Raw genomic sequence first — 27,222 nt, forward strand, 5'->3', positions numbered from 1 at the left:
TTACAAAGGACATAAGTAGACTACCGATTCCCCAAGCATGAACAGAGAGTTTTCAGAGACGATTTCCTCTATAAAATCTGAGATTCGTAAATCAACTAGTGACAAGAAGGGAAGCTCTGGAACAATACTTATAATAGGAGGAAGCAAGTACTACACAGGAGCACCATACTTTGCTTCGTTGGCTGCCTTTCACTCGGGATCGGAGCTTGTATATATATTTTCAGAACCAGAGGCCACTGTCTCTTTGAAAACACTATTGCCAGAATCGATAGTTTGTGGCATAGAGTACCAGGAATGGATCCTGAAAAAAGTCAGTTGCTGCATCATGGGGCCTGGACTTGGAAGGCCTTCAGAAGAAACATGCAAGGAAATAACAAGAATTTTGTCGTATTTAGGGAGAAGAGATATTCCAATAGTCATAGATGGGGATGGGATAAGGCTAGCATCAAAGCTGGATATTGGAGACCTCAAAACTGTTATTATTACCCCCAACACTAACGAACAAAAATACATTGGTGAGTTTGAAAAAAGGATTTTCTATGTTCTGAAAGGCTCAAACGACGTGATCTTGTGGAAGGACAAAGAAGTAAAGATCAACAATGAGGGATGCCCAAAGAGAATTGGTGGGCAAGGAGATATCCTGGCGGGTACCATAGCGTCACTGGTCTCTAAGTGCAAGCCTCCATCTTCAGACAAAGAGGTCTTTGGGTCAATAATACTTGGATGTGTAATGGTCAGAAAAGCAGGGAGACTTGCATATGAAAAGTATTGGAAGAGCTTGATAACTAGAGATATATTAGAAATGCTAAAAGAAAGTTTCAGAGCTGGTGTTGAAGACAGCCCAGAGCTATTGGCACTCCAAAGTAGGAAGTGATGGTTTTATGTTCTATTTATTATTCTAATAATAGTACTAGATTAGATATTACATGATCAAAATATATTGCAATTATAAACTATGAAAAGATTTCCATATCTAAATTTCTTTATACGGAACGCTAGTAAGGCTTGCTTTCTATGGTTAATAAATTGAAAACTTCGTACCTTCTGCTTTTGTAAGGATGATATATTAAGGCAACAATTTCTCTTAATTTCCAGGCCATTATAGTCATTATTTATTCTGGTCATTAATATAGTATTACTTTTTTAAATATATCAACAGTGTTTGACATATATTGAAAAGCCCATTAATTCAACATAAAACGTTAAAAGAAGATTCAAACATCTAGGAGATGCAAGCAAAGCGCAGGTTGATCAAAAATTCAGGATTATCAAAGGCACAGAAGGACTTCCTCAACACCTATTTTGAAGTGAATCCAAATCCAAATATTCAGGAAAGAGCGTACATTGCATGTCAATCATTAATATCCGAGAAGAAAATCAGAAACTGGTTTCAAAACAGGAGAGCCAGAGAAAGAGGCGATTGTAAGGCATCGCCGTGTCTAAGTACTTTTAATGGAAATGCCTCTGAAAGCTACATTTCTAAGGTTCATCCAACTTCGAACGATCTCTATATTCGAAGATAGCCTACTCATAGATTATATTTCGACGGAGAATATGCTTCGATAAGTTTTGGTTTATTTGTTTTTTTTTTGTAAAGATTTTCTTCTCAAAAATAATAAAATCCAATGATTATAATTAGAAGGTACTTTTACCTAAATACCGGTAAGGGTTGCCAGGTTTCTTTACCCCAAGGGTATCGAAACAATCCTGTCTGGAGCTTCAGAGCAGAGATAAGAGAACCTTAAGGAAATGTTTTTACTAATCTTGGCAAGAATCTATTTTTTTTATCAGAGATTCTACTATATTTGCGATCCTATTGTTCCTTGCTAGTGCAAACTTTACTTCATCTTTAGACAGGACTTTCTTTTCGATGAGATACATCACCCCATCTTCGAAGTCTTCAAAAGGATCTATCCTCTCCAAGGAATATTTTATCTCCTTAGGAATATTGTATTTAATTGACATTAGAAAGTAGGCCTGGATCATGTTTTGGTCATAGATAGATGCTTTCTTAAGGCTGGTAAGCCCATTTTTGATATCCTCAAGCTGGATTCTACACATGGCCAAGTTTCTTAAGAACATGGTGTTTTTCTGGTCATCGGCAACAAGTCTTTCATAGACAGCTGCAGCTTCTGAAAACCTCTTAGCCGACGTAAGCGCAGATGCATATAAAAACTGTATCTCGGTGTTTCCTGGAACTATATTGAGTGCCTTTTCAAGCGAATTTATTGCCTTCTCAACTGCGCCCGCCTTAAGAAAATAGATCCCTTTGGCCCTCAATGGCTCATATGAGTAGTAAGCATCAAGGGCAGCATCAAAATATGCTTCTTTCCCGATTATGGTCCCGAGAATTATATTCATGCTGCAGAGTCTTATCTTTGATCGGCGATTTGTAGGAACACCTATACTCTTTATCTCCTCAAGTGCTCTTTCTGCTGCCTCGCTGCCTCTATTGAGATTTACTAGGCAATTAATTGCCTTAGAATTGCATTTGTACTTCTCAAAGTATACCAAGGCTTTTTCATAAGCAGAATAGCTGTAGTAAGCATCACCCAGTAACTTTTCCCATTCATTATGGAGCACAAAAGGGCACTCGAATACCAGGTCCGTTATCTCCTCGTGGAAAGGCTCCTGCTCACGGGGATCAAGATTCAGAGCCATGAGATAATAGTTGGCCGTTCTTTTCACCATTTCGCTCTTCTCGTTTTTTGGAAATAGTATTCTGTCTATGTATGCCTTGACTTTCAGCCTTCTAAGATCATGGCATACCTCTGTATTGAAGATCTTTATCATTTCCACCAGAAGTATAGATTGTTCTTCAACTGTCAGCCTTTGGACAGTTTCATTCTCAAACATGTATCTTTCAGTGAAATAGGCATGCTCCTTCCCATTCTTTGTACCGCTACATCTCACAATCAGTATGGGATTCTCATAAGTTCCCGAATTTGTGGGAACGCTTCCAACAAGCTCGTGCCTAAAACCATACATGGACAGATCAATGCTCTCATATTCCCCAAAAGATAGCTTCATGCATGCCTTTTCTAATTCACTTAGCCTGTTGGAAACCGGAAACCGATTAGGATGTGTAAGACACAAATTCATTACATAGTTCAACCGACTTCTCTCTATCTCATTCGTAGATGTTATACCCAATAAAAGGTTCAATGACACAATCCCATTCTTGAATGTTTCTATTTGGTCGGAACCTTCTTCCTCAACACAGCAGGAAGAACGCATGTTCAGCCTGATGAATGTTTTCAAGTCTTCCATCTGGGGATGAAAAGTTATTCGAAATAGATAGAAGAGTCTAGACCCAATCGACGGTTTAATACAAGACCTTACTGAGGGGAGATGTCTGGCTCATCAAGCAGTGAGAGAAGCTGTTTGATGGACATGGGCTCCTCATACTGTATTTCCGAGAAGCTGGAGTTCTGCTTACAGAGAATCTCATAATCTGGGAATCCAATCTTCTCAACTTCATATGCAGACTGGAAACACTCATAGATACCGCATTCTCTTGCAACTTCAACAGAGCTGGTTGTTCCAAATACAAACATCTTTTTTCTGCTCTCCTCCTTGATAAATATCTTTAATGCCTGCAGTACAGAATTGCTAAACCTGGGTCCTATGTTTACAAAGTCAATGAGACCTTCAATATCGTCCAGTATTATTATGGATTCCTCAGATTTGTATGCATCCATAAACTTCTCCTTGATGTAGTTTACTTTCTCATACTCACTGAGCCCTATAATATCTCTTGGGGAGATAATCTTTATGAACGGAAACATCGAAGATCTTGCAGCCTTCACGGCCAGTGTTGTTTTACCAACCCCTGGGCTTCCATAGAAAAGTAAAGAAGATGTACTGTAAAGGTTTGTTTTTCTCAGCTTCTGAAGGAGATTCTTCCCATGCTCGATTCCTTGGGTGAATATGGGAGTCTCATAAAAGGTCTTTTCAAACCTATAGAAATCTAGCTCGTTGATCCCAAACGAAGGCTTAACCTCATCCAATGCTTGAATGAAGTCGTTCATATAAACTTTGATGTTCTTGTCTCCAACAACATTCATCTTCTCCCCATCAAGTCTCTCTCCGTGAACCTTTCTTTCCAATGCAAAGGATACAGCACTTTTCACAACCGCCGTTATTTCCGCTCCTGTATAGTTCTTGGACAGCTTGGCCACTTTATTCAGATCGACACTCTTATCCAGATAGTCATGGCTTTCCATTGTCTTAGTATGTATCCTAAATATCTCAATCCTAGACTCCTCATCAGGGAGAGAGATTTCCAGATGAATCTCAAATCTTCCGGGCCTAAGTAGAGCCTCATCAATCAAGTCTAGCCTGTTGGTCATTCCAATCACTAAGATGTTTTCTATCGATTCCACGCCATCCATCTTGCTGAGAAGCTGGTTTACAACTTGGTCCCCGACACCTGTCCCGTTACTGTTTCCTCTTCTTCTACATATGGCATCAATCTCATCAAATATTATAATGTGGAGGTTGCTGTCTTCTTTCTTTACTTTCCATTCTTCCTCGGCATCCTTAAACAGATTCCTGATGTTCTCTTCGCTTTGCCCAACATATTTGTTAAGAATCTCAGGCCCGTTCACTATCTTAGGAGGCCTAGCATTAAGAAGAGACCCAAGCTTCCTTGCTATAAGTGTCTTTCCGGTTCCAGGCGGTCCGTAAAGAATCATTCCTTTCACATGAGGTATTCCAAATTTTCTGATCACATCAGAGTCAAATGCCCTCTGCACAAATGCCCTCCTGAACATCTTCCCAAACTCTTGCTTCAATCCTCCAATCCCAAGAGACTCAAAGTTGAAGTTTGGATCCAGCAACATGTTCTCCCTAGTGTTGTTAGACAAGGTTAGCCTCTCTGAGATAGAGTTGATGAAGACCTCTGTGTTTCTCAAAAGAATCCCATATCTCTTATCCAAGGCAGTGAACATCTCTCTTACAACTACCTTGAACCCAAAGTCTCCAACATATAGGTAAAACTTTTGGTCTATGTTGAATGGAAAGGATACATAGATGTCCTTGAATTTTTCAACAAGCTCCTTTGCATCGAAATCAACCTTTTCCAGATTAATGATCTCCATATCTAATTTGAGTAAGGAGATCGGGTCACATTCAACAACATTTAGATGCCTAACACTTATTTCATCCTTGCCAACACTTTTATTCAGAAACTCCCTCTGAATCTTGCTCAGTTGAGCATTACATCCATTCGTAAATTCAAACTTAAAAGCATACTTTCCATCCACCAGCACAAATTCCGATGGATCCAGCTCAGATGTCTTTGGTATGTATATTTTGTTTATCTTTCCTTTCTCTACCTGTTCAATCTTGATGCTGCCTACTACGTACTTCATGCAATAGGGCCTATCTTTCTCTGTTTACAAAATCCACAGCCTAATACACATTTATTTTGCCAAGACCTTACAGATAAAGAAGAACCAAAAAGGCCGGACCTCCAAGCATAGTTAGCAGAAATAATGTATCCACTCCATTCCTTGCATCACATATACTCTCTAATGCATTTGAACACCATTTCGGGGGCATTCCAGACCGATCTGCCGGTCCAGCCTCTGTAATCTCTCGTATCGATTCAACTACAGCTCCCTTCTCAGCGTTCAGCCAAAATAGAAAAGCTTTTTCATTGGCATAGATATCCACCATGTCTTTCCTTTCTGAAAGCTCCAAAAGACTTGCAATGTTTTCCAGAAGTCTACTCATCATCTTTATATAGTTGTAGAAGGTGCTTTTATCAACCTTTCTTTTCGTTAGATTGTCAAAATCATCATATACAAATAATATCTTGTTGAATAAGTTCGAGAAGACAGATATCTTTGCATTGACTCGTGTATCTATCATGGTTCTTACATACAACCTCAAAACTTCTGTGATGTATTCGCTTTCCTTCAGAATAACGCCGAGCTGACCCTCAAGATCATCAGCTTTAGATACTATTTGGAGTCTTTTCACTCCATCTATAAGTGTTGGAGTGAAGCTACATCCCTTGATAGCCCCGGACTTGCAGGTTCTGTCAAGCATCTGGCCATTGAGAAGGAATATAACACTTAGCAGAGTTACCACAATAAGCCCTACCGATACAACAGGTTTTAGAATATAGGCTGCTATCTCAAGCTTTGCCAGAACAGAGAGAAATAAAAGCAGGGAAAGTATCATTTCAACTACAAGAAGAAACATCATGAAGTTTTCATATCTAATTATCGGGCTCATATCTCCGTTCTCAATGCCTTCACTATTCTGATAATTTCTGGCTAATGTTGAAAGATAGTTTGGAACCTCGCGGCTGGCTTTAAACTTTGGAAGATCAAAAAACCACTTCCCGATTTCCGTCTTCAATTCATTTACAGATATGTTTAAATATCTTGTAGAGGCATTGAATTCGACCATCTCGCCTTCGATCTTTTCTGCCTCTTTCATAAATGGTTTAAATATCTTGGAGAACTCTTCTAGAATTTTGCTGACTTGTGCTTCGATGCTCCTAAAATTCAGAAGATGTTTCTGAAGGTTTTCATCCGTCTCAGCCTTGAATTGAAATATCTTCATTAGATTCCCAAGAAGAACCTCTTTTTCCCCTGTGTTGCCATCCCTTCTACTAATTGTTAAGGATTTGGGATTCTTGGGAATGTAATGTTCTTGAAGGACACTATTGGATGGTCTCCCCTCCAAATATTTCCCCTCTTTAAATGTGCTTTCTTCTAAACGGACGCCTTGGTCCTCTCTTTTTAAAGTCGCCAGAGAATTACCTTTCTTAAGACCAGAGCCTCCAATGCTAGGATTCACCTCTGTAGACTTTCCCTTTTCAGACTCTGGGAGGATTTTATATGAAACCAAATAAGGTACGGTACCACCTTTCCTCTCAAGACTCGGAAGATTTGTATTGGAAAGAAGATAGGACTTGTGGCCGATTCCGAAGGGATTTGTAAGCCTTGCTCTCCATGAGCTCATCCATGAAGCCCAGGACCATGTGTTTTTAGTGGTATTTGGTTGTACTACCGACTTATTAAGCGTTCTGTTGGCTTCAATAACTTTCTGAAGATTGTATGAACAGAATATAAGAAGAAACCCGACAATATATAAAAGGGTACTACTTCTGTCCCGTGGACTTCTGAAAAATATTAGAACAATTCCAAAGCATATCATCAGCAATAGAAGAAACAGGTATATATCAAATCTTAGGTTGGTCCTAGCTTCCTGAATGAATAATTGAAATGGTGACAGTTGGGATGGTCTTAGCAAGGGCTCTCTAAGTATAAGCAGTCGAAGTTTGGATGCCAGAAACATTCTCTCCGTCAAAAGACTTCGGTTTTATGCTTCTTCTGAAGCACCTGTTTCATAAGCTCCAGCTGTATCATATTCCAAGCCAGGGCTTTCTTGATTTTTGGGATAAAAGAAAGGAAAACAAGAAGGGCATGGACTCTGAATGTAAATATCTGTTCAAGATGATCTTAATTGGGAACAGTGGCGTTGGAAAAACCTGCCTGATGAAAAGATATACGGATGAGACATATAGTTTTACACAATCAAGCACAATAGGCGTGGATTTCAAAATAAAATCTTTGGAGGTTGAAGGGGAAAAGGTAAAGCTTCAGATATGGGATACCGCAGGGCAGGAAAGATTCAGAGCGATCATATCTAACTACTACAGAGGTGCACATGGAATTATCATGGTGTTTGACATGGGAAGCAAGGAGTCATTTGACAATCTTGGGGATTGGCTGGCCGAAGTTAGGAAGAATACTAATGAAAATGTTGAGATAATCATTTTAGGAAACAAGGTCGATGATAAGGAAAAAATTGTGGTCACGGAAGAGGAGATAGAGAGGTTTCTGAGCGAAAATGGCATCGAGAAGTCGTCGTTTTACATGACTAGTGCAAAGGATAACATCTGTGTCAATGACAGTTTCGAATATCTGACTAGAAAGCTTATCGACAAGCATAAAAGGATAGGCTTTGGTGGTGGAAAGGAATCTTTTAAGCTTAATGTGGGAGATTCTAAAAAAGCTTGCTGCATGTGATTTAATTGATTAAAGCTTTTTTTGATGTGTGTCTCTTACAGTTTTTATACTTCTTAAATGGCCAATGATTTCTTCAGGGGCTTTTACCCCACTAAGGAGTTGATACACAATGCTTTCCTCAATATAAAACTTTGTGTCTGCTTTCGGGATTCCTAGGGTTTGAGCTAGTTTTCTTGTGTCTACTATGGCCTTAGAAAGATAGCATTCCCCAATGTCTTCCTGGGAAATACTGTACACAGCCCTTAATCCATCCTGATACTTTTCCTTCCTTCCTTCCATGTATTCAATTGCAGAATATACTACCAATGACTCATACCACATCTCCCCCATGAACCTTACCATCCGTATCAAGTCCTCACTTCCTAGCCTCTTCATATCGCATCTGGACAGGAAATCAAGGCTTTCCTCGATCTTATCTATCATCTTAACAAATTTTTTGGAAGATGGAAGTGATTTCTTCATGATATATGTATTTGAGAAAATGGTGCCCTTTTGACTTGGAATAGTTGACCCTCTAAAAAAACACAGCACGGTGTAGAGATTCAGAACCTCTCTTCTATATGGCCTTCCCCACAAGTTAGTGATTTTCTCTATAATCTCGCAAAACACTATCCCCTTTTCATAAGAAGTCTCCCTTTGCACGGGGGGCTTAAATATAGGGTTTACATATCCTCTTCTAATTATCTCTAGAAGCCCGTACTGCCCTCTTGGATAGTGAAGAATCTTAAATATTTCTATATGGATCCTTTCGTTTGAAACTTTCTTTCCCAACGCAGTTTTGATCCTTTCATCTAATAGGGCCTCGTCAATCTTTTCATCAATCTTGAACCCAAACTTCGAATGAAACCGGAAAATCCTCACAAGCCTTAAAGGGTCATCAAAGAGGGTTGTTCTTGGGTCTAAAGGTGTCCTTAGTATCTTTCCTTTTATGTCGTCAATGCCCCTTCCAGTATAGTCTTCAATCCTTCTAGTAAACAAATTGTAGAATAATGAATTGATGGTTAGGTCCCGACGGAAAGCATCTTCTTGCGGTGTTCCGGGATTTATATTGGGGATTCTTGTCTCAGAATACGTTTCATTCCTTAGATTCACAAAGTCGACGCAGAACCCATTTATCCTTACAACTGCAGTTTCTAGATGCTTAGACTTATCTGGGTTGTCCTTTATTACATGGACCTCGGTGAGCTTCTGGCCTGTTGCAGACTTCACTAGTCCTGCTGCAAATTTGTACCCACTTATATTCTCCAATGCTATATCCATATCAAAGCTAGGGTTTCCCATTATCTTATCTCTAACCCATCCTCCTGCAACTCTCGGAACTACATCCCCAAACTCCTTAGCATGCCTTATTATCAGGTCGAAAATATCTTCCTCAGCCTCTGTGCAATTTATTTGGTTATCCATAGGGGAGCAAACAAAACACCTTAAATCCACACCAGCCTTCAGAAACATAAGAACATTGGCATTACATGCCAAATCCCAAACTTCTTTCATAGGACTCGTCTGCATCGATGAAGAAAAGAATTAGGAAGTAAATGGACAGGTGGAATAATGTGTCTTCAAATCTCCAGGACCACTCAAGTCCCATCATACTTCTTAAGATTATAAAGTAGATGTAGTTTGATATCTTAGTTGTGCTGTATGCAACTATTCCAAACCTTTGGATATAATACGCACTCAAAATCCTCGACAGTGAGGAAATGATTACAAGAAGTATTGACCTGTAAATATTCCTCTCTATGAATGTGTAGATGTCATTGTGCCCTATCCCAGAGTCGATCAATGCAACAAGGGAGCATATCCAAATATAGAACGAGCTTGCAAAAAGAAACTTGGGTAGTCCGTTTCGGTTTGTCATGCAAACGGTTATGAAATCAGAGGAAACGCTGAATATAACATAGAGCACTAGGTAGATAGTTCCAAAGAAGACATCGAAGAACCCTTCGTCGCTATACTTGACTGATTTATACATATTCATTAGGATTATCAGAATAAGCCCAAAATTTCTGAGCATGTTTTCTCTGGCAACTCTGGAAAGCATAAACATAAGCACTACAGACAATGGATAGCATAGGCCCCTTGTAGCCATAGCTGTTTTTAGGGATATCATCCCAGCACCTCGGTACCATGAAGAATACTCTCCAAACGCGAATAGTCCAAACGGGAGATATTCCGATTGTGCTTGAAATACCTCTTTGAAAGCAGTACTCTTAATTGCAAACGGAGCAGATGCCATTAAAACAACCAAGGTTGACAGAAGATTCTCTATACAAAATATCATCATGAAATGGCTTTCTAAATAACCTGAGACCAAGTACAACTGAAGGGCCCCCATGATAGATAGAATTTCTCCAAGACAAGGACTTTTCTTCATTTTCTGCAAAGGGGTGAGTTTTCGGTTTATAATGGAAGAAAAGGAGGCTCCCGCTTAGCCTTGGCAAGGGGTCTGTTTCACAATGCATATGGGATCTGTATCTTCTGAATGATAGACACAAATTTCTAGCACATATGACATGCACAAGTTGTGTACGAAGAAGTTTTTAGGTAATATTAGTAGTATACCTAACAGGAAAGATTTTGTATAGTTTCTGGAGAGAAATGAATTAAATCAATTTTGCATTAATCTGATAAAAAAGGGTATATTTAAAAATAAATAGAATATGAATTCCATACATTGCTTTACAAAATGCCTTTGAAGCGGACCAACCATATTATTTGTTAGACACAATTTTATCAATCAAATTCGAAACAACAAACCTCCCTCTGATTTGGTTATAAAAGACCTAAAAATTTACCCCAAAATGGCTAGAACAAAACAATCTGCTAGGAAAACAACAGGAGGAAAGGCACCACGCAAACAGCTGTCTGCAAAGTCTGCCCGTAAAGCGGTGTCTCCTGCCTCAAGTGGTGGGGCCAAGAAGTCAAGGTATAGGCCTGGATCTGTTGCTCTGAAAGAGATCAGAAGATACCAGAAGAGCACAGACTTTCTTATTCGAAGGCTTCCGTTTCAGAGGGCTTGCCGTTCGGTTGTCAAAGAATGTAGTAATGCCACAGACATAAGGTTCCAAGGACCAGCTCTTGCTTCAATTCAAGAGGCCCTAGAAGTTTATCTTGTTGGCCTGTTTGAGGATGCTATGCTTTGTGCATGCCATGCAAAGAGAGTCACTGTATTTCCAAAGGACATAAGCCTTGTTCTGAAACTTAGGAGCAGACACGTCAAATCCATCAGTGATTAAAATCTTCACTTTAGTTGCTAGGCTCTTCCGAGGTTGCCTTCCAGATAGCTCTTTATGTTTACACCACCAGTCAGTATAGGTTTAGCTTATTATCCTGCCCCTATATCTCCTGACTCTTTGGATGTATGTTAGGATTGGCAGGATAAACAAAATAGTCAACAGACACGACCTTCACAAGATATTCACATTCACTAGACCTATCTATAAGTCAATAGAATGTTCTTCGGGCATTCAGCTATACTTTTATAGCACGTTGCACGAAATTGTGATGGCACAACAACTTAACAACGAAAATTTAATTGAACGCTTGGAGGTCTGCTTCATCGAGTATACGTTAGAGGAGGAGCTCTGCCTATCCATCTCCTCCTCTAGGCCTTCCTGCTGTTTGTATGCCATTTGCGATGGAGATGTTTGTATAGATATGATCCAGAGGTTCTTCGGATCTCCTATTAAATGTTACTTGAGGACTGGGAGATCCAAAGAAAGATATCTTGTCGAGTTTAAGGAGCAAGTGGAGGTAAGAAAGCCTGATTTCATGAGGTGCACACTTTCCTTTGAGGATTATATAGACTACATAGTGAGGGCCGGTATTTATGATTACAAATAAAATAATGAAAATTCCTCAAAATAAATTCTTGTGTTTTCCCCGTCAGAGGCAAAGAATGGAAGACCAATGCCATATTCTCCCTTTTTTTATTCCTGAAACCTCTAAGGTAAAAATAGAGTATGTGGACTTAAGCGGAGACGTTTCTACCATAAGAGGGATATTCTGTGTCAAGAAGAAGCTGGACACAGATATCAATGTACACATTTGCAACAAAATTGTCAAAGACCCAATATTTTACTGGGTCCCAGCAAACTCAGAATCTGTGCTTGAAAAAGGGCTTGAGCTGGTGAGGAAAGGACTGGGATTTCCTTTGAAAGGCGATCAAGGGCCCCCCAGCAAAACAATCACGAAGAAGAACAACAAGGGTGTTAAATTATGAGACGCCATGCCTGTGCCCCTTACTATCTTTAATTTTCTGTCAGATATGTTGGAGCAAATTTTTTACCCCATAAAGTAATGCACATTACATCAGCCATGAAGCATGTAAAGCTTCCACCATCTGCTATTTCAAGAAGGAAAGAGCCTAAGTCCAAAAACATTTACCTGCGTGCTCTTTCCGATTTTTACACAAAGGTAGCCGATAACACCTCTGTACTGGCAATCAAGAAGATCTCTAAGAGGCTGAAGATGTCGAAGTCTGACAGGCAGCCAGTAAAGATATCCAAGATCGTCAGCGAGCTTGAAAACTCGGAGGGAAAGGTTGCGGTGGTTGTTGCAAAGGTTCTTGATGATGACAGGATTATGGAGATTCCTGCAATTAAGGTTATTGCTCTTCAATGGTCAAAGGGAGTGAAGGAAAAGATTGAGAGGTATGGAGGAAGCATAGGAACCCTCGATCAACTATTTGAGCTTTGCCCAAACATGGACGACATAAAGTTGATTTCTACCGATAAATTTGCTAGGAAGTCTGCCAAGTTCTGGGGGCCTGCACCTGGAGAAAAGGGATCCACCACTTATCCAAGAGCAAACCAGAAATGCCATAATCGTGAGAAGCGTATCATGATGAAGGGAAGAAAGACCCAGCATCTAAAGAAGCAAGTATTGAATAAAACGGCATAGGTTTTTACTTGTATATTATGTTCCTTACTAGTGTGCCTTGCGGCTCGTATCAGACAGTTCTAGAAGTTCCTCTATCTCTATGAAGCACGAACAAAACTCACACTCTATTCTACCGTCGACCTCATGGGATATTTTGTATTTCCCTCCACATCTACAAATGGCAGACTCGACGTCTGTTCTACTGCAAACTAGATATGGTTCTCCCCCGAATACTTCTCCTCTTATATACTTTTCATATGCATTTCTTAACTTTGTGTATTCGGCTCCATTGCCCTTATTTCTGTCTGGATGTATTTGGATAAGCCTTCTTAAGTATCTTATTCTAACCTCTTCTTTTGTAGCCCCCTTTCTAAGTCTCAATAAACTGAAAATTGGCATTAAGGGATACTGGATTTGTTAAATAACAAGGCAAAGCCATTAAACTAAGTGGTCTGAGAAGGAGTATATCCTAAGACTTTCAAAACAGATTGGATCAGCTGTTTTGTAAATGGCCAATAGCCCTGTCCTTTGAATGAAACATTGTTTTAAAACCTTTTTAAAAGCAGATAGCAGGAGTTACACCATGATTATCCTCACAATATTAATGAGTGTTGGTGCATATTATATGCCATCCCCAAGGCATGCATTCATAATTACTACTAGAACGCTCTCACCATATCGCCTAGATTCATTTCCGTTCTCGCAGGTAGGGCCTTATAAGACATCTACAGACCCGATCCTTTATTCAAGGCCATCAAGGTTTGAAACGGAAACATCCACTGAAGTTGGAGAAAGAAAAAACAGCGTATCTGAAGAGAAAAAAGAGGGCATCAAGAGCGGTCTTTCAAGCATTATATCTACAAGTATGCTCTGCAAGCTCTTTTTCTACACTGTGATGGTTGTCCTAATCTTTTTCATGGGGTATCAAACAAGAAAATGCCATGAAGGAGGGTCTTACGTAAGGCTCCCAACGTCTTCGAATAGCTGAATAAACAAAACTTAAGAGAATTCTTTTATTGCAAGATGGGTCTTGGGCTTATTTGTAAAATAGGAAGCATACATGTCTCTTTCAGCACCCTGATGCATGTACCAAACTTCAATTGGAATTTCCTTTTCTATTCAGTTCTTCTGTTTCTTCTTTAGTCAAAAACCGGCCTGAGGGGGCTCTCAATCTCTTCATGGCATGCTTGTGGCGGCTTTCGTGGAGGTAATTCCTCTTACTTGTTACCATGAGGGTGTCTAGCATATCTCGCCTTGCCTTTCTTTTCTTTATCCAATTAAGTTGCTTAGCATTGACATAAAGAGGCTGGAAGGCTTGATCATTAAATGGAAATGAGTAGTCATAGGCACTGTAACCACCCTTACCGGGATATCCAATATCTCTTAACTGCTCTTGATCAAACTCTATATCGCCATATCGAGCATTAGTACCCTGGTCCATCATATCCCTGTGCTGCATAAAGACCACTTTACTGAAGCTTTTGTAGATTTCCTTCCTGACTTGTTTCATAGTGTTTATTTTTCTCCACCAATCAGCATGAGGTTTACATGAACAAAAACTGACAAAGGGGGTCCTTCAACCTCATCGTAAAATCTGGGGTAAGCTAGCACTCTAAGTCCAAACAATAAAATGTCGTCTATCTAATTTTTATTTCGTCATCCTTCTCTCCATCCAACTCCCAGAAGTTTATGTTGGAGTCTGAGGACCCCGAAACAAAATACTTCTCATCATCTGAACAAGAGAAGTGAATCACCCTGTTCTTATGGCCAAGAAAGTATCTTTCTACTTTGAAGGAGGACATTTGCGATAGCCTGATGTCATCCTTTGAGTATCCATGTGTGCTAAGGATTTTGTTGGACTTAAGCCATCTTAGATTGCATATTTGAGAACCGTAATCCACTGACCTTATCAGGCATGGGCTTGGCCTGCTTGAGTTTATCAGGCTTATATCCCATAACTTGATTGTTTTGTCAGCAGTTCCTCCTCCGGATACTAACAAGTTCGGGGAGAGAGGTGACCAGCTTATTGCCTTTACAGCAGCTTTATGGTTAGAGCACTGTTTAAGAGGATGTGCCAAGTTCCTGTAGTCATAAATATAGAGTCTATTATCATTTCCACCAGATGCCAAAAACCTAAGATCCTTGCTTATACTTAGGCCACATACTTCTTGCCTATGATTCAGAATAGTCGCCACAGCCTTTTCAGAACGAAGATCTGTTATCTTTATTTTTCTATCTCTACTTCCTGTTATAATGTTTGTGTTCTCAGATTCTATCACGCCTATTCTTGATCTATGAAATGAATACCTTGTCATCTTTAGAGAGCCCATATCAACACTCAGCATAACGCCGATAGATGTCCCAAGGGCGACGGTGCTAGTAGTTGGGTTGCACTTTACAGATGTTATTCCGAGACTGCTAAGATTGCAAACTTGCAATGTCTTCGAGGAAAAAAAGTTGTGTACAAACAAGCAGCTGTCAGCAGTGAAGAATACATTCTCCCCAGACCAGTCGATCAAGCTGCTATAGAAGTCGTCGGGGAGAGACTTGACCTTCAGCTGTCTGTATGGCTGAATGATTATTTTTGGCCCGAGGCTTTGGCCTTCAATTGTGCTTAAATATGGACTTTCGTCTAGAGGGTAGCAAAATCCTACTTCATGCATTGTCTCTTTGATTCCAAGGCCATAAACCCCTCTTGGTGCATACCTGGGCATCGCTTCCTTTTTGTTTATTAGGAACCTATCCATCTATGTTTGTTTATGAAGACTTGCCTCATTATTTTTGGTGTATTATTTGATCAAATAGAAATCAAGATGGCTTAGCATAATGAAAGGAGATAATTTATCAGTAGTGCAGTTGCAAGCATGGAAGCTTAATTATACTTGACTATCCTGGAACTTGGAATCTCTCCAACAAGTCCTTAGTGTCCATCGTTTCTATATCTGCGTTTTGTTGAGAAACAAGACTGTTTGCAACGAACATCTTAAACGATTGAAGATTCATAACCTTCTCCTCTAGAGTGTTTTTTGCTATAAGTCTAAAGACATTCACTGTTCTTTTTTGCCCTATTCTATGTGCTCTGTCCATGGCTTGTAAGTCATTAAAAGGATTCCAGTCATGCTCGTACATTACAACTGTGTCTGCTCCAGTAAGGTTGAGACCTAACCCACCAACCTGTGTGGTGAGGAACAGTATCTGTGTTGTACCTGTGTTGAAATCTTCAGCGATCTTAGCCCGGGCCGAGCTGGGAACAGATCCATCCAGTCTTGAGTACTTAAACTTATACTTTGCCATTATATCTTTTATAACAAGATCTATGCTTGATTTGAATTGGAAGAAAATCAGCATCTTATTTCTCAGGTCCTCTCCCCCGCACAAGGTGATTATGTCTTCAAGAGCCCTGACCTTACAGGATATTTCGCTAGAACTCTTGAAGTGGCCTATGTGGGAAACTGCAAGGAAAAGATCCTTCGTTCTTTTGAAGCCTACGTTCTTTTGATCCACTTTTCCATATTCTAGATCGATGTCTTCAGGGCCCTCTTTCCCTCCTTTTTCGTCAATCTCACGATACAACTTTTCCTGTACAGGGCCGAGTTCAACAGTAATATCACGAATAATCTTCGGGGGGAGGTCCTTCAGAACGTCTATTTTCAGTCTACGAAGAACAAACGGAAGAACTTTTTTGTGAAGGAGGTTAAGCCTTTCTTGTGTTTTTTCTATTTCTGTATCTGACATTTTTACATTCAACGACCCATATTCTTTTTCAGAGCCAATATAGTTAGGCATTAGGAAATTGAATAAGGAAACAAGATCTTCCACGCTGTTGTGCACAGGGGTTCCTGTTAGAACTATCTTCCGAGGGCATTTTATCATGTTCATTCTTGAGTACAGAATTGTCTGTTTGTTTCTGAGCACATGACCCTCGTCAACTACAACATAAAACCAATCCTTCTCAATGAAATTCAGATAATCGTTCCTAAATGTCTCGTAGGAAGATATCAAAAAGCTGTACTTGCTTTTACCTTCCCTCTTATAAATCTCTGCTGCTACTAAGGGAAAAAACTTCTTCACTTCGGATTTCCAATGCCCAGTAAGACTTGAAGGGCATATCACCAGGATTTTCCTATTCGTTTTATAGATCTCAGAGCAGAGAAATGTTAAAACCTGTAGTGTTTTCCCCAGTCCCATGTCGTCTGCAAGAATCCCATTAAGATTGAATGAATGGAGGAAATTCAGCCATTTCACTCCTTCCATTTGATAATCCCTAAGCTTTACTTGTGTGGGACATTTTATATGGTACTCAGGAATCTTTTTTACATCAAGCAGTGATTCAAGGGACTTCTTCTCATCCTCGATCATCTCAAGAAGATCTTGTGATATTCTTGTATTCGTTCTAAACCCGAGGGTAGGAATAATCTTAGAGAACAGTCTAGAGGACACCTTACGGTTGATGTCACTTGAAATGTTTTTAAGAAGAGGCTTAACAAACAAAGGATTAAAAGAGTGGTCCCCGTTCATCAAGACCGAGTCGAGAAGCTCAACGTCTAAATCAACCAAGGCTTTTCGTACAAACTTCTCGTTGAATTCCAAGCATTTCATAAATCCATTGATTACCATGACATTTTTCTCCTGGAGCGCATAATCAAATATAAACCCTATGCTTTGAATCTGTGGGCCTACTGTGTATATATGAATTGTTTTTGAAAAGAAATCAAGCCTATTGCCTAGTTCACCGACTTTACAGAAGAAAGGATTCACAAGGAATCTGTTACCAAACTCCTCAAAGAATGAAAGAAACCCATCCTTTCCAGAAGCCATCCCTTCATATGCTATAGGAAGGAAATCATCTATGGAGATCTTTCCAGCATCGTAGTACTTCACTATCATCTTGGAAAATAAAACCAGAAACTGCTTGCATGTCTCTACTTCAAAGAGAGCTGAAGCTCTGTCAAGAACTGGGAATCTTATTGATGATATCATCCTAATGTAGTCTACATACAAGGGATCTACCATGGGATGGATAGAGCATATTTCTGGCTTGCTAAGCTTTTTCTTAAACTCTTTCAAAGGAGCCATTCTGAGATCTTTAAATTCATCGAAGTAGTGCTCCAACTCCTTTATACCCTCAGAAGAACCAGTTGCGCCATTATTCAAAGCTTGGGCATGCTTATATAGAGAAAGAAAGGTTTTGTTTACCATGGTCTCATTACCTATCTGCAGATCCGGGAATTTGCTCTTCACAATGCATTCAAACAAGAGGCATCTATTCTTCAAAATTTCGTCTTTTCCAATTACATTTATCCCACTCTTTGTGAAGTACAAATCTTCGTAAGAAACAAAGTCATCTTCCCTATAAGGTTCGTACAAGCTTCCTCCAATGACATTCATAAAATGAATAATCAAATTCCTTGGAAGATCTGGTTTCTTTTTGAAAAGATTAATAGCCATCTCTCTTATTTCGTCCTTCTCTTCTATCAGAATAACCTCAGCAACAAGAAAATCAATCGATTCTTCAGAAAGATTTTCTACCATGTTCAATATACTAATTCTGACCTCAGGGACAGGAGACATAAAGCAAGGGAATATGTCTTTCAATCTTTCAGGAGGGACAGTGAGCTCTGGGTTTTCCTTGTATATCTTTGTCAGAAGAGAAAGATTGGATGTTTTTGAAACAGAAATAGCCTCTTCAGACTCAATGTTTTTCCAGCACTTCTCAAGCACTACTCCAAGTTCGTCGACTATTGGAAAATGGCAAAGAAGTTCTGCACTAAGAAGCTTTATATCCTCATCCGGACTATCTAGAAGAGATATGAGTTTCTTGCGAAGCCCATCTCTATCTTCGACAAACTCCTTCAGGTATCCAAGCGCTATCAATCCAGAAAATTGTATCTGCCAATCCTCACTGTCTAGAAACCTAAGTAGTTGTTCAATAATGTCATTAGGCCCTATTAAAGGATATATGCATGATAAGAGATACGCTGCTGCATCTCTTACAGGTGCTACCGTTCTGTCATCAACAAAGTCATTGAACTTATCTGTAACAAGAATTTCATATATCTTCGAAAACAGCTTAGAGTCAACCTTTATCTGAATGTCTCCTCCACTGTCTATTTCAGAAAACATTGCTGTAAACGCGAGAAACGCCCCATGTCTTTTATGCCACTCATAGCTCAACAGATTATCACTTATTTGCTCAAAGAAATCGAATGTGTTTTCAATGGGCCTTTCCTCAATCTTATGCCTTTTGATCGTCTCCCCACTTCCCGCCTTAAAATCAATGTCACACAGAAAGTTAGCATCAACGTGCTGTAGCTTTGCTATCTTCTTAACTATTTTCTTCTGCTCCTGCACAGAAGGCGCCTGGACATTGAACTGCTCTCCTGTTGAGCTTAGATATATACTGCTGCTTTTCTTGTACTCAATCTTGAAGTCTGTCACGAGACTAAACTGGAACATCAATGACTTAAGAATCTGCGCTCCATTTTTCCTGTCTTCACTTGCCTGTCCGCACAGAAGCTTATATGTTTGCTTAAGAATATAAGGTGTGAAATCAACATATTCTTTTATTTGAGAAACTAGCTCGTTAGTAGTGTATTCCTTCAGAACCTTTGATTGGGCTGTATTCAGTGTTGTGAAGAACTTTTCCAATCTATTCATGCTTCCCGGGGTTAATGAAATGCTTTGTATTTATATTTCGTGTGCAGAATAAACTCATAATTATTTCGTATCTTTGAATGTTGTTCATTCATTTCTGTCTTCATGAGAATAACAATTGCGTTTCACTAAAGATGCCCCTTGCAGCATGTGAATGGTAATTATGGGAAATATACCGGTGGATGATATGTCTCTGGAAATGGTAGCCAGGCCAAAAACCAATTGGAATGTTTCTACTCTAATGAGGAAATAACTGGTAATTCCAAAATATAAAAGAAGGTAACACCCTCTCACTAAGAATGGGGAAGAAGGAAATTGTAAAGCATGACTTTGATATTGAGTATCCGTTCTGGAACGATGTAGATAAGGATAAGATTCAATTCAAAAAGCTAGACAACGGATATTCCATTAGCTATGGAGATGAAAAAAAGCACGAGGATGGAAATAGGAGAGAATACATATCACGCTCCGTGTCCTTTTCACAAACTTATGGGGGGAGAAAGGTGAAGGATGCAAATATGGAGCTTGAAGGTGATAGGATAAAGGTGAAAGGATGGTTTGATGATAAGGAATAAAAGTGATTTACTGGTATTTTATCTTATATAGAATTATTGCTGTTAGGACTAGTGTTAAGACAATAAAGCTCCTTAGTGTGTTGATTAGTGGATAAAACCATACCTCAGTCTTGTGCCATAGCTCGGGAGGTAGGGAGGAACTTTCTATCTTCTTTTTACAGTATGGACAGAAAGGTTTTTTACCGAGTAGGCACCATCCCTTTATACAATCCTCGTGGAAGGAATGAGTACACACCAAGGTATGTATCCTATCGCTTCCATCAAACGACCTTGTGCATATCATACAAAGAGAGTTGTTGTTTCCCTTACCTGGAACACCCTCCTTGCTGTAAAATCCTGTAGAGATGGCCATAGTCTCGCTTAAAAAAAAGATTACTTCCCTACTCAAAAGCCCAAAATACAGGAAAAACAATAAGATAGAAAGAGTGTACCCTAGGTATTCTGGGTTCAGATAGAAAAACATAAAGGTAAGAGACTGTCCTAGGAAAGTCCCTAGGTTTGAGATGATGAACAGTGTTTTGAATACCCCATAGATATCTCTCATCACGTCCTTTCCAAAAGACCCTTTCACAACCTTAAGAGTATTTAAAAGCATAAAGCTGGAAAATAGTAACCAGCAAAAGGGAAGGAAGTATGACTGTATATATAAAAAGAAACCTGGAGGAAACAATAGGAGTATCAAGAAAACACAGATGTCATGGGTTTTCTTGTTGATTTTCTTCCATGCTGAAAAGAAGGTCTGAATAACAAGCGCATATACTGATATAACAGCTATCCTCTGCAGAACATCTCCAAGAGTAGGCTCTCTCTCTATTATTATCACCTGTCTTATAGGCCTGTACTCTTTGCCTTCCCTATACCGCTCATAACTTGCAGCTTCAATGTCATCAAAAAAGGAATCTCCGTCATCCTTATCTACTTTGGCTTGGTCAAAAACTTTTTCCTCTTTTCCTCCAGTGCCATGGCTCGAGTTCTCGTTTTTTCCTTCTTCTTTCATCCGGGGCCTAACAAACAAATTGGTTTAGCTATGAAATTTAATCACTCAGCTGTAATGGGAAGATGGGAGCCGAGACTTATATTCTTTAATTCATAGAATCTATGACAAATAAAGCTTCAATCCTTCTCAAAAAGCTTGTTAAGCCATCCGCGGATTGCCTCTGTTATTTTATCAATTCCTTCATTGGTCACATTCAGCTTCTTGGATAGAAAATGGCTGACATCGCGAAGATAAGTCGGATTTGGAGTGCCAACCTTTTTTAGGTTGCAGAGACGATCAAACAGAGAGACAAAGCTCTCATGCTTCCCAATCTCCAGATCTAAATATCCTTGTATGTATCGAAGGAGAATCTCTAAGATGTTATCATAGTCGTGTATGGCCTCTTTCAGCTCTGATATTTCGTATATCATTGCATGTTCCTTTCTTTCAAGTTCCTTAAGACGTGCTATCCTCTTTTCCCTACACCTTTTGGCAGCAATGCGATTTCTTTCCTTTTTCCAGATGCTCTTTATTCTCTCCTGATCAACCTGTAAGGGAGAATATCCATGGGTTTCTATCTGCTGATAAAACTGATTCTCTTGCTCTCCGGGATATCCATATTTTCCCTGATGAATCTGCATCCTATCTTCCAAAAAGCCAGGTCTGAAGAGATAATATGGATGTATAGTAGGTGAGAATCCACTGTGCACGGGTCTTCTAGAATATCCAGCGTAGGTGGCTTGCATTTGTTCATTTTCATAATCGATGTTCTCCTCTCTATCCTCCATAATTATTCAACCACCCCATTTACTTCATATAAGTTAGTATCACGCTGGATATATTTTAATTTTAATTACCATGGCAAATTTAATTAGTTAATTTGACTATTGTTAGCAAATTCAGGTTCCGAGTACGAGTTACTATATCCTGGATATTTACCAGAAGCCTGAAATTTAGGTTTCAAGCAAGCATTTGTTGGGATCAAAAAATAATAAATATTTTAGTCATGCAAGACGTTAGTATTTATTACCCCTGGGATGGTTGAAGGCTTGTCATGGAAGAAGTTTGCAAAAAATAGGAGAGTTCAAGCATCCAATCTGTTTCTTTCCCACAGCTTTATGATTGAATCGTGTCAAAATCATCCATTTAAAACAAAAATCTTGGTCTTAAACAAACAACATAATGGAAACGATCAAGTGTGTTCTTGTGGGAGATCCCTCGGTAGGAAAGAGCTGGCTGATAAGCACCTACATAACGGGTAAGAACCCGGAGGGCTACATTCCAACACTTTTCAACAACCATAGCAAGGTTGTTAACGTAGGAGATAAAAAATACAATATGACTCTATGGGACACAGCCGGAAGCGAAGAGTATAATAAATTAAGAAGCTTATCGTTTCAGGAAACAGATGTTTTTCTGATATGTTATGCTGTTAACAACATTCTTTCATTTCATAACTCCAAGAGATGGATAGACGAGCTCGCGGAATACAATGTCCCTATGATTTTATGCGGCACTAAATGTGACATAATCGATGGGAACATTGTAGATAAAGAATTACCCACAAAGCTAAGCAAAGAATACGGATTGTATGGGTTCGTGGAATGTTCTTCAGTAGAGCTTATAAATGTAAAAAAGGTTTTCGATGTAGCTCTTGAGGCGGCATTAAAGCCCAAGAAGAGCAAGTTTAGATCGATATGGTTTTGCTGCAAATGTGGATAGATACGATCAACGTTTACAATAAATATTTTTATAATGCTATAGATCCTGTGGAATGTTCTCGGAGCGGATTCCTAGAAATATTTTAGGTAACCAACCCTCTCAGGAATGAGAAGAAGACAAAGAAGGCAAAGTTCAAACATATTTCATATGCTGACCAAAAACCAAATAGTTGAGCTCAGAGAGGCATTCAACTTCATGGATGTCAACAGTGACACATTTGTCGATAGGGGAGATTTGGAAAGCTTTCTTGCATCAATAGGATCACCTTTTTCAAGCGAAGAAATCAGCGAGATGATGGCAGAGAGCGGGGACAACATGACCTATATGCTGTTTCTAACAATGATAGGGGAAAGACTTAGCTGTACAGATCCAGAAAAAGATATATTCAATGCATTAAAGGAATTTGATGATAATGGAGATGGCACAATCGATGAAAAGGTACTGAGGGCATGGCTGATGGAAAAGGGTGATCAAATGGCAGGCGAGGATGTCGACCTACTCCTAAAGGGTTGTGTAGAAAATGGAAGAGTTGACTGCAAAAGCCTTACAACAAAGATAAAGTATGGAGAAATCATTGCCGAATAAATGTCTTTTCCTTTGTAGATTTTGTTAACATAAAGAATCCATATTAAAACCAATTTACTTCATCACCAAGTACTTCTAGAAAAGGGCTCTTGAACCTTATCCAACTCATTCAGTATAACCGTTTGCTTCTGACGTTCCTGTAGCGCATTATCCACTTCTTTTAGGATTTTCTCCCCTGTCCCTCTTAGATCCTCCAAAAAGTCGATCACCTCATTCTTATTCTGTGTAACACAAAGCTTTTCTCTTTTGCTCAGTGGGAGATATGCTCTGTATATACGGTCCAGTAAAGTGCACTTTCCCTCTTCCTTCTTGAATCGGTTATAAACACCCCCAAAGATCTTTCTGTATATCTGAAGGCACCCATCTATCTTCGACTTGAGCTTTTCAGATCTCATTCTCAGCCCACCTATTTTCTTCCGCAAGAAATCATATGAGTCATTAATCCTCTTGCATGCGTCCATTTGCAAAGACTTTCTATGCTCGATCTCGTCTCCTTTTAAGAGTACGGGCATCATTGTTGGATCGCTTGTCAAAGAGATATTCCATAGAGTCTCTGGAAAATCCAAAGGGCGTCCAAAAGGCCCATCAACCTTATTATAAAACACATACTTGAACTTGTAGTTCGGAGAAGAAGGGTCATAGCTCTTTTCAATGTTGTCTATCAGGGTTAGAAGCTCCTGGTCTTTCTGTATTTTATATTCCATGGGTTCCACAGGCCAACGAGGTTTAATGAAGGGACTCTAACAATAAATTTTAGTTTGTTTTCTTGGTAATGAAGATGAAGGCGGAAAAGCCTGTAATCATAAGGAAAAAAAGACAAGAGTATAATGAGTTTATTGCAAACGACGCTGATTGGAATGATCAAAGGATAGCGTTAATAGGGTTGTATAGTACATATCAAATGTATAAAGATGCCGGAGTAGCTGGAGATATAGTGCCAGACATCTTAGCCAAACCTTCCTTTAAGATGTCAAGAGGAACGAACATAGCTGGATATAAACTACATCTTGCCAAGCTAGCTCTTATTGATGGACGCCCATTTAAGTTCAACTTCGAGATCAGGCGGCATTACTTCAACCAAGCAAACATTGTATTTCTGCTTGGAATGGCTAAAAATAACCCAGAAATTGTTTACTCAATGCTCAGCAAAGGGTTCCCTAATAATATCAATGCTCCGGTGTTCAGAAGTCAAATGTTTCCAACTTACTTTCATCTTGCATGTGCAATGCATCATGATATACTATCTGTTTTCCTAAAGTTTTCACCAAACTACTCACTATGCTGGAACGGGCTTACTCCACAGATGATTGCGTCATTTAATGGGAAATCCCTGGAAGCTAAGCAGCCTTTCAATTTCGTTTCAATGAGACAGTATAGATTGCTGAACAAGTTCAGAGGATTCACTTTGGCTGAGGCAGATGAAAAGCCCATTTTCCTGATAGATTTTCTGTGCATGAAGAGCGATATGGAAAGTGCTAGAAAAATACTTAATAGAAATCCAGAGTTGTCTAGAGTTAGTAAGATTTGTTATTTAATACAGGATGACATAGAATGGATTATGTTCTTGAGTAGATATCAGACATCTGTGCATCAAGAGTTCAATGGGATTTCCCCCCTGCATGTAAGCTCTATTAGTGGCAACTTCGAGACCCTAGTTGCATTTATAGCACTAGGAAGCCATATTAACTCCAGGGATAAACTGGGAAACACTCCGATGCATTACTGTGCAATGTTAAAACACTTCAGATGCTTAGAATTGCTCATTAGGCTTGGAGGAAACATGACTATGGTGAATAGGGAGGGTGTCAGTACAGAAGATATCCTACTTAATCTGGGCAAAGCTTTTAATATCAAGGAAGTTGATGTAGAGCTCTCTGAAGCTCTTTTTCAGATTTTAGGAGATTCCGTCGAGTTCAGACATTATCTATCAATTGTAGATAGAATCAAATACAACAGTAATCATACAATTGTCAAAAAGAACAGATTCACAATAACATCTTTGTTGAATCTGCCGCACAAAATTGATTACACAGAGGACCTCATCTACAAGATCAGCATAGTTAGAGATGATAAGAAGAGCAATCACACCCCACGGAGGACACTTCAAATGATTCTAGAGCATATTCAATAAAACTATGTATTCAAAACCCTGGATGGAAGGATATAAGAGCTGTAGAGTTATTATTGGGAATGAAGCAAGAGTGATTCCGGAAGAAGAGAGAGCAATTCCGGAGCTCACACATGAGTGGAAGGCTTATGTTAAGGCGCCGCCTGAGATAGTAAAAAAGGTTGAATTTAAGCTCCATGAATCTTTTAGTAATAGGCTGGTGAGTAAAGAACACCCATTTGAAGTTGTAGAGAGAGGATGGGGTGAGTTTAGCATCCAAATGAAGATTCTTTTATTCAACGGGGAGAAAATAACAACTAGCCACTTCTTACAGCTCCATGGGGACTCAGATGTAATCATAAACGAAAGAATTGATGAGATTGTATTTAAAGGGAATGGGAGTGAAAGCATAGCCTTGGAAGAAGAAGAAGAGGCGGAATATGAAAGAATTGAGGCAGGATTAGTGAGTATGTTAGAGAAGTTCAAAGAAATTAATGAGTAGGATAACATTATTACTATAGGTGAATGATTTGTATTTAGATGTGCTGCTTAACTTGTATATATCAATAAGGGTGCTCAGAGCTGCATATTAATAAATGTATGAATTATATAAGAAGGTTGCAATTATTGGAATAGCTCAGGTAATTGATCCCAAATATTGATTAAATAAATACCCGGTTATGTGATTTCAGGACGGCAGAACCCCTTTCATTCTGTTTCTGTAAAATGCCTTAATAGTCGGAAGACTTGGCTCAAATTTGCTGCTTTTTATGGTAAATAAAAAGATGAGTCCTGAATTTTATATAGCACCATTATTGAGTATCTCGGTGTCATGAATATCTACATCATCTTTTGTGCCCTATAGAAATCAGGCATATAGTTGCCAAAATAAGGTTATGGAAAAATTAAGCGAACTGTCATTTTTCTACCAATACCTTGTCTGTACCGCTAAATCAAGTTTCTTTTAAGACGTCATATTGAGAAGTCGTCCTAGCGAATCAAAAGCTTTTCTAAAAGTATAAAAGCAGACGGAAAAACTTCTTTAATGGGGATCTCAAAGGAAAGTTGTGATCACAGCTCAAGTTCGCAGTGCAGAGAATGCTCGAATGATAAGTCTTATGAGCGTAAAGGTTCCGAGATGAAAGACAAGACAAAGAATACAACTAGCAATGCTATGGGAAAGACAAAAGAAAAAACCAATGAGACTATGGGGAGAACCGGAGATGCGGCCAACGAGACCAAGGAACAGACAAAGAACAAGGCATCAGAGCTAGGAGACAAGACCAAGGATACAGCCAATGACACCATGGGAAAAACAAAAGAAAAGACCAACGAAACTAAGGAACAGGCAAAGAACAAGGCATCATCTATGGGAGATAAAACAAAGGAAAAAGCAAATAACGTCAAGAGCAGCATAGACAACAAGGACAAGAATGAGGTATATGAAAATATCAAGGAAGGAGGAAATAAAGCATGGAATAAAACAAAAGAGGTCGCTAGTAGTATGAAGGATGGACTCAAGGACCTCACCAATAACAATGAGCAAAAGAAGTGAATTAAACACTTTGCTTATTTCTATTTTTAAATTTTATTGTAATCTAATGGCTATGATGAAATAGCATATATAGATTGATAGCTTTAATCAAGATCATTGGATATCCTTGAGAAGGT

At 39.2% G+C, this 27,222-nt stretch overlaps 25 protein-coding genes across 25 annotated transcripts; 13 read left to right on the forward strand and 12 right to left on the reverse strand.

The window, feature by feature from the left end:
* Positions 1-37: 37 nt before the first annotated feature.
* On the forward strand, positions 38-874 carry EROM_031260 (putative sugar kinase; the record flags this gene model as incomplete). Its single annotated transcript, XM_009265970.1, has 1 exon — positions 38-874. One exon carries the CDS (start codon positions 38-40, stop codon positions 872-874), a length of 837 nt encoding a protein of 278 aa, XP_009264245.1.
* Positions 875-1,229: 355 nt separating this feature from the next.
* On the forward strand, positions 1,230-1,523 carry EROM_031270 (homeobox protein HD-9; the record flags this gene model as incomplete). Its single annotated transcript, XM_009265971.1, has 1 exon — positions 1,230-1,523. One exon carries the CDS (start codon positions 1,230-1,232, stop codon positions 1,521-1,523), a length of 294 nt encoding a protein of 97 aa, XP_009264246.1.
* Positions 1,524-1,758: 235 nt separating this feature from the next.
* Positions 1,759-3,270, reverse strand: EROM_031280 (hypothetical protein; the record flags this gene model as incomplete). Its single annotated transcript, XM_009265972.1, has 1 exon — positions 1,759-3,270. One exon carries the CDS (start codon positions 3,268-3,270, stop codon positions 1,759-1,761), a length of 1,512 nt encoding a protein of 503 aa, XP_009264247.1.
* A 68-nt stretch (positions 3,271-3,338) lies between these two features.
* On the reverse strand, positions 3,339-5,375 carry EROM_031290 (Cdc48-like AAA ATPase; the record flags this gene model as incomplete). The annotated part of the gene is made up of 1 exon (XM_009265973.1): positions 3,339-5,375. The coding sequence occupies one exon, from the start codon at positions 5,373-5,375 to the stop codon at positions 3,339-3,341; it is 2,037 nt and encodes a 678-aa protein (XP_009264248.1).
* A 67-nt stretch (positions 5,376-5,442) lies between these two features.
* On the reverse strand, positions 5,443-7,317 carry EROM_031300 (hypothetical protein; the record flags this gene model as incomplete). Its single annotated transcript, XM_009265974.1, has 1 exon — positions 5,443-7,317. One exon carries the CDS (start codon positions 7,315-7,317, stop codon positions 5,443-5,445), a length of 1,875 nt encoding a protein of 624 aa, XP_009264249.1.
* Positions 7,318-7,445: 128 nt separating this feature from the next.
* Positions 7,446-8,051, forward strand: EROM_031310 (Rab GTPase; the record flags this gene model as incomplete). The annotated part of the gene is made up of 1 exon (XM_009265975.1): positions 7,446-8,051. One exon carries the CDS (start codon positions 7,446-7,448, stop codon positions 8,049-8,051), a length of 606 nt encoding a protein of 201 aa, XP_009264250.1.
* Positions 8,052-8,060: 9 nt separating this feature from the next.
* EROM_031320 (tRNA nucleotidyltransferase/poly(A) polymerase) lies at positions 8,061-9,455 on the reverse strand (the record flags this gene model as incomplete). The annotated part of the gene is made up of 1 exon (XM_009265976.1): positions 8,061-9,455. One exon carries the CDS (start codon positions 9,453-9,455, stop codon positions 8,061-8,063), a length of 1,395 nt encoding a protein of 464 aa, XP_009264251.1.
* Positions 9,456-9,516: 61 nt separating this feature from the next.
* On the reverse strand, positions 9,517-10,425 carry EROM_031330 (hypothetical protein; the record flags this gene model as incomplete). The annotated part of the gene is made up of 1 exon (XM_009265977.1): positions 9,517-10,425. The coding sequence occupies one exon, from the start codon at positions 10,423-10,425 to the stop codon at positions 9,517-9,519; it is 909 nt and encodes a 302-aa protein (XP_009264252.1).
* Positions 10,426-10,852: 427 nt separating this feature from the next.
* Positions 10,853-11,287, forward strand: EROM_031340 (histone H3; the record flags this gene model as incomplete). The annotated part of the gene is made up of 1 exon (XM_009265978.1): positions 10,853-11,287. The coding sequence occupies one exon, from the start codon at positions 10,853-10,855 to the stop codon at positions 11,285-11,287; it is 435 nt and encodes a 144-aa protein (XP_009264253.1).
* Positions 11,288-11,408: 121 nt separating this feature from the next.
* Positions 11,409-11,894, forward strand: EROM_031350 (hypothetical protein; the record flags this gene model as incomplete). Its single annotated transcript, XM_009265979.1, has 1 exon — positions 11,409-11,894. One exon carries the CDS (start codon positions 11,409-11,411, stop codon positions 11,892-11,894), a length of 486 nt encoding a protein of 161 aa, XP_009264254.1.
* A 55-nt stretch (positions 11,895-11,949) lies between these two features.
* Positions 11,950-12,273, forward strand: EROM_031360 (hypothetical protein; the record flags this gene model as incomplete). Its single annotated transcript, XM_009265980.1, has 1 exon — positions 11,950-12,273. One exon carries the CDS (start codon positions 11,950-11,952, stop codon positions 12,271-12,273), a length of 324 nt encoding a protein of 107 aa, XP_009264255.1.
* Positions 12,274-12,350: 77 nt separating this feature from the next.
* On the forward strand, positions 12,351-12,953 carry EROM_031370 (60S ribosomal protein L18; the record flags this gene model as incomplete). The annotated part of the gene is made up of 1 exon (XM_009265981.1): positions 12,351-12,953. The coding sequence occupies one exon, from the start codon at positions 12,351-12,353 to the stop codon at positions 12,951-12,953; it is 603 nt and encodes a 200-aa protein (XP_009264256.1).
* A 27-nt stretch (positions 12,954-12,980) lies between these two features.
* EROM_031380 (hypothetical protein) lies at positions 12,981-13,331 on the reverse strand (the record flags this gene model as incomplete). Its single annotated transcript, XM_009265982.1, has 1 exon — positions 12,981-13,331. One exon carries the CDS (start codon positions 13,329-13,331, stop codon positions 12,981-12,983), a length of 351 nt encoding a protein of 116 aa, XP_009264257.1.
* A 184-nt stretch (positions 13,332-13,515) lies between these two features.
* EROM_031390 (hypothetical protein) lies at positions 13,516-13,920 on the forward strand (the record flags this gene model as incomplete). Its single annotated transcript, XM_009265983.1, has 1 exon — positions 13,516-13,920. One exon carries the CDS (start codon positions 13,516-13,518, stop codon positions 13,918-13,920), a length of 405 nt encoding a protein of 134 aa, XP_009264258.1.
* A 108-nt stretch (positions 13,921-14,028) lies between these two features.
* Positions 14,029-14,442, reverse strand: EROM_031400 (CCAAT-binding factor subunit B; the record flags this gene model as incomplete). Its single annotated transcript, XM_009265984.1, has 1 exon — positions 14,029-14,442. One exon carries the CDS (start codon positions 14,440-14,442, stop codon positions 14,029-14,031), a length of 414 nt encoding a protein of 137 aa, XP_009264259.1.
* A 127-nt stretch (positions 14,443-14,569) lies between these two features.
* Positions 14,570-15,679, reverse strand: EROM_031410 (WD40 domain-containing protein; the record flags this gene model as incomplete). Its single annotated transcript, XM_009265985.1, has 1 exon — positions 14,570-15,679. The coding sequence occupies one exon, from the start codon at positions 15,677-15,679 to the stop codon at positions 14,570-14,572; it is 1,110 nt and encodes a 369-aa protein (XP_009264260.1).
* A 139-nt stretch (positions 15,680-15,818) lies between these two features.
* EROM_031420 (Mot1 helicase-like protein) lies at positions 15,819-19,589 on the reverse strand (the record flags this gene model as incomplete). Its single annotated transcript, XM_009265986.1, has 1 exon — positions 15,819-19,589. One exon carries the CDS (start codon positions 19,587-19,589, stop codon positions 15,819-15,821), a length of 3,771 nt encoding a protein of 1,256 aa, XP_009264261.1.
* A 579-nt stretch (positions 19,590-20,168) lies between these two features.
* Positions 20,169-21,158, reverse strand: EROM_031430 (hypothetical protein; the record flags this gene model as incomplete). Its single annotated transcript, XM_009265987.1, has 1 exon — positions 20,169-21,158. The coding sequence occupies one exon, from the start codon at positions 21,156-21,158 to the stop codon at positions 20,169-20,171; it is 990 nt and encodes a 329-aa protein (XP_009264262.1).
* A 116-nt stretch (positions 21,159-21,274) lies between these two features.
* EROM_031440 (leucine zipper domain-containing protein) lies at positions 21,275-21,925 on the reverse strand (the record flags this gene model as incomplete). The annotated part of the gene is made up of 1 exon (XM_009265988.1): positions 21,275-21,925. One exon carries the CDS (start codon positions 21,923-21,925, stop codon positions 21,275-21,277), a length of 651 nt encoding a protein of 216 aa, XP_009264263.1.
* A 394-nt stretch (positions 21,926-22,319) lies between these two features.
* Positions 22,320-22,859, forward strand: EROM_031450 (RAS-related cell division protein 42-like protein; the record flags this gene model as incomplete). The annotated part of the gene is made up of 1 exon (XM_009265989.1): positions 22,320-22,859. One exon carries the CDS (start codon positions 22,320-22,322, stop codon positions 22,857-22,859), a length of 540 nt encoding a protein of 179 aa, XP_009264264.1.
* Positions 22,860-22,964: 105 nt separating this feature from the next.
* Positions 22,965-23,444, forward strand: EROM_031460 (Ca2+-binding protein; the record flags this gene model as incomplete). Its single annotated transcript, XM_009265990.1, has 1 exon — positions 22,965-23,444. One exon carries the CDS (start codon positions 22,965-22,967, stop codon positions 23,442-23,444), a length of 480 nt encoding a protein of 159 aa, XP_009264265.1.
* A 62-nt stretch (positions 23,445-23,506) lies between these two features.
* EROM_031470 (hypothetical protein) lies at positions 23,507-24,148 on the reverse strand (the record flags this gene model as incomplete). Its single annotated transcript, XM_009265991.1, has 1 exon — positions 23,507-24,148. One exon carries the CDS (start codon positions 24,146-24,148, stop codon positions 23,507-23,509), a length of 642 nt encoding a protein of 213 aa, XP_009264266.1.
* A 74-nt stretch (positions 24,149-24,222) lies between these two features.
* Positions 24,223-25,575, forward strand: EROM_031480 (ankyrin repeat-containing protein; the record flags this gene model as incomplete). Its single annotated transcript, XM_009265992.1, has 1 exon — positions 24,223-25,575. The coding sequence occupies one exon, from the start codon at positions 24,223-24,225 to the stop codon at positions 25,573-25,575; it is 1,353 nt and encodes a 450-aa protein (XP_009264267.1).
* A 22-nt stretch (positions 25,576-25,597) lies between these two features.
* EROM_031490 (transcription initiation factor IIF auxiliary subunit) lies at positions 25,598-26,053 on the forward strand (the record flags this gene model as incomplete). Its single annotated transcript, XM_009265993.1, has 1 exon — positions 25,598-26,053. One exon carries the CDS (start codon positions 25,598-25,600, stop codon positions 26,051-26,053), a length of 456 nt encoding a protein of 151 aa, XP_009264268.1.
* A 543-nt stretch (positions 26,054-26,596) lies between these two features.
* Positions 26,597-27,106, forward strand: EROM_031500 (hypothetical protein; the record flags this gene model as incomplete). Its single annotated transcript, XM_009265994.1, has 1 exon — positions 26,597-27,106. One exon carries the CDS (start codon positions 26,597-26,599, stop codon positions 27,104-27,106), a length of 510 nt encoding a protein of 169 aa, XP_009264269.1.
* Positions 27,107-27,222: the final 116 nt, after the last annotated feature.

This window comes from Encephalitozoon romaleae, chromosome III (assembly GCF_000280035.1).
Source record: "Encephalitozoon romaleae SJ-2008 chromosome III, complete sequence".
Lineage (NCBI taxonomy): Eukaryota > Fungi > Microsporidia > Unikaryonidae > Encephalitozoon > Encephalitozoon romaleae.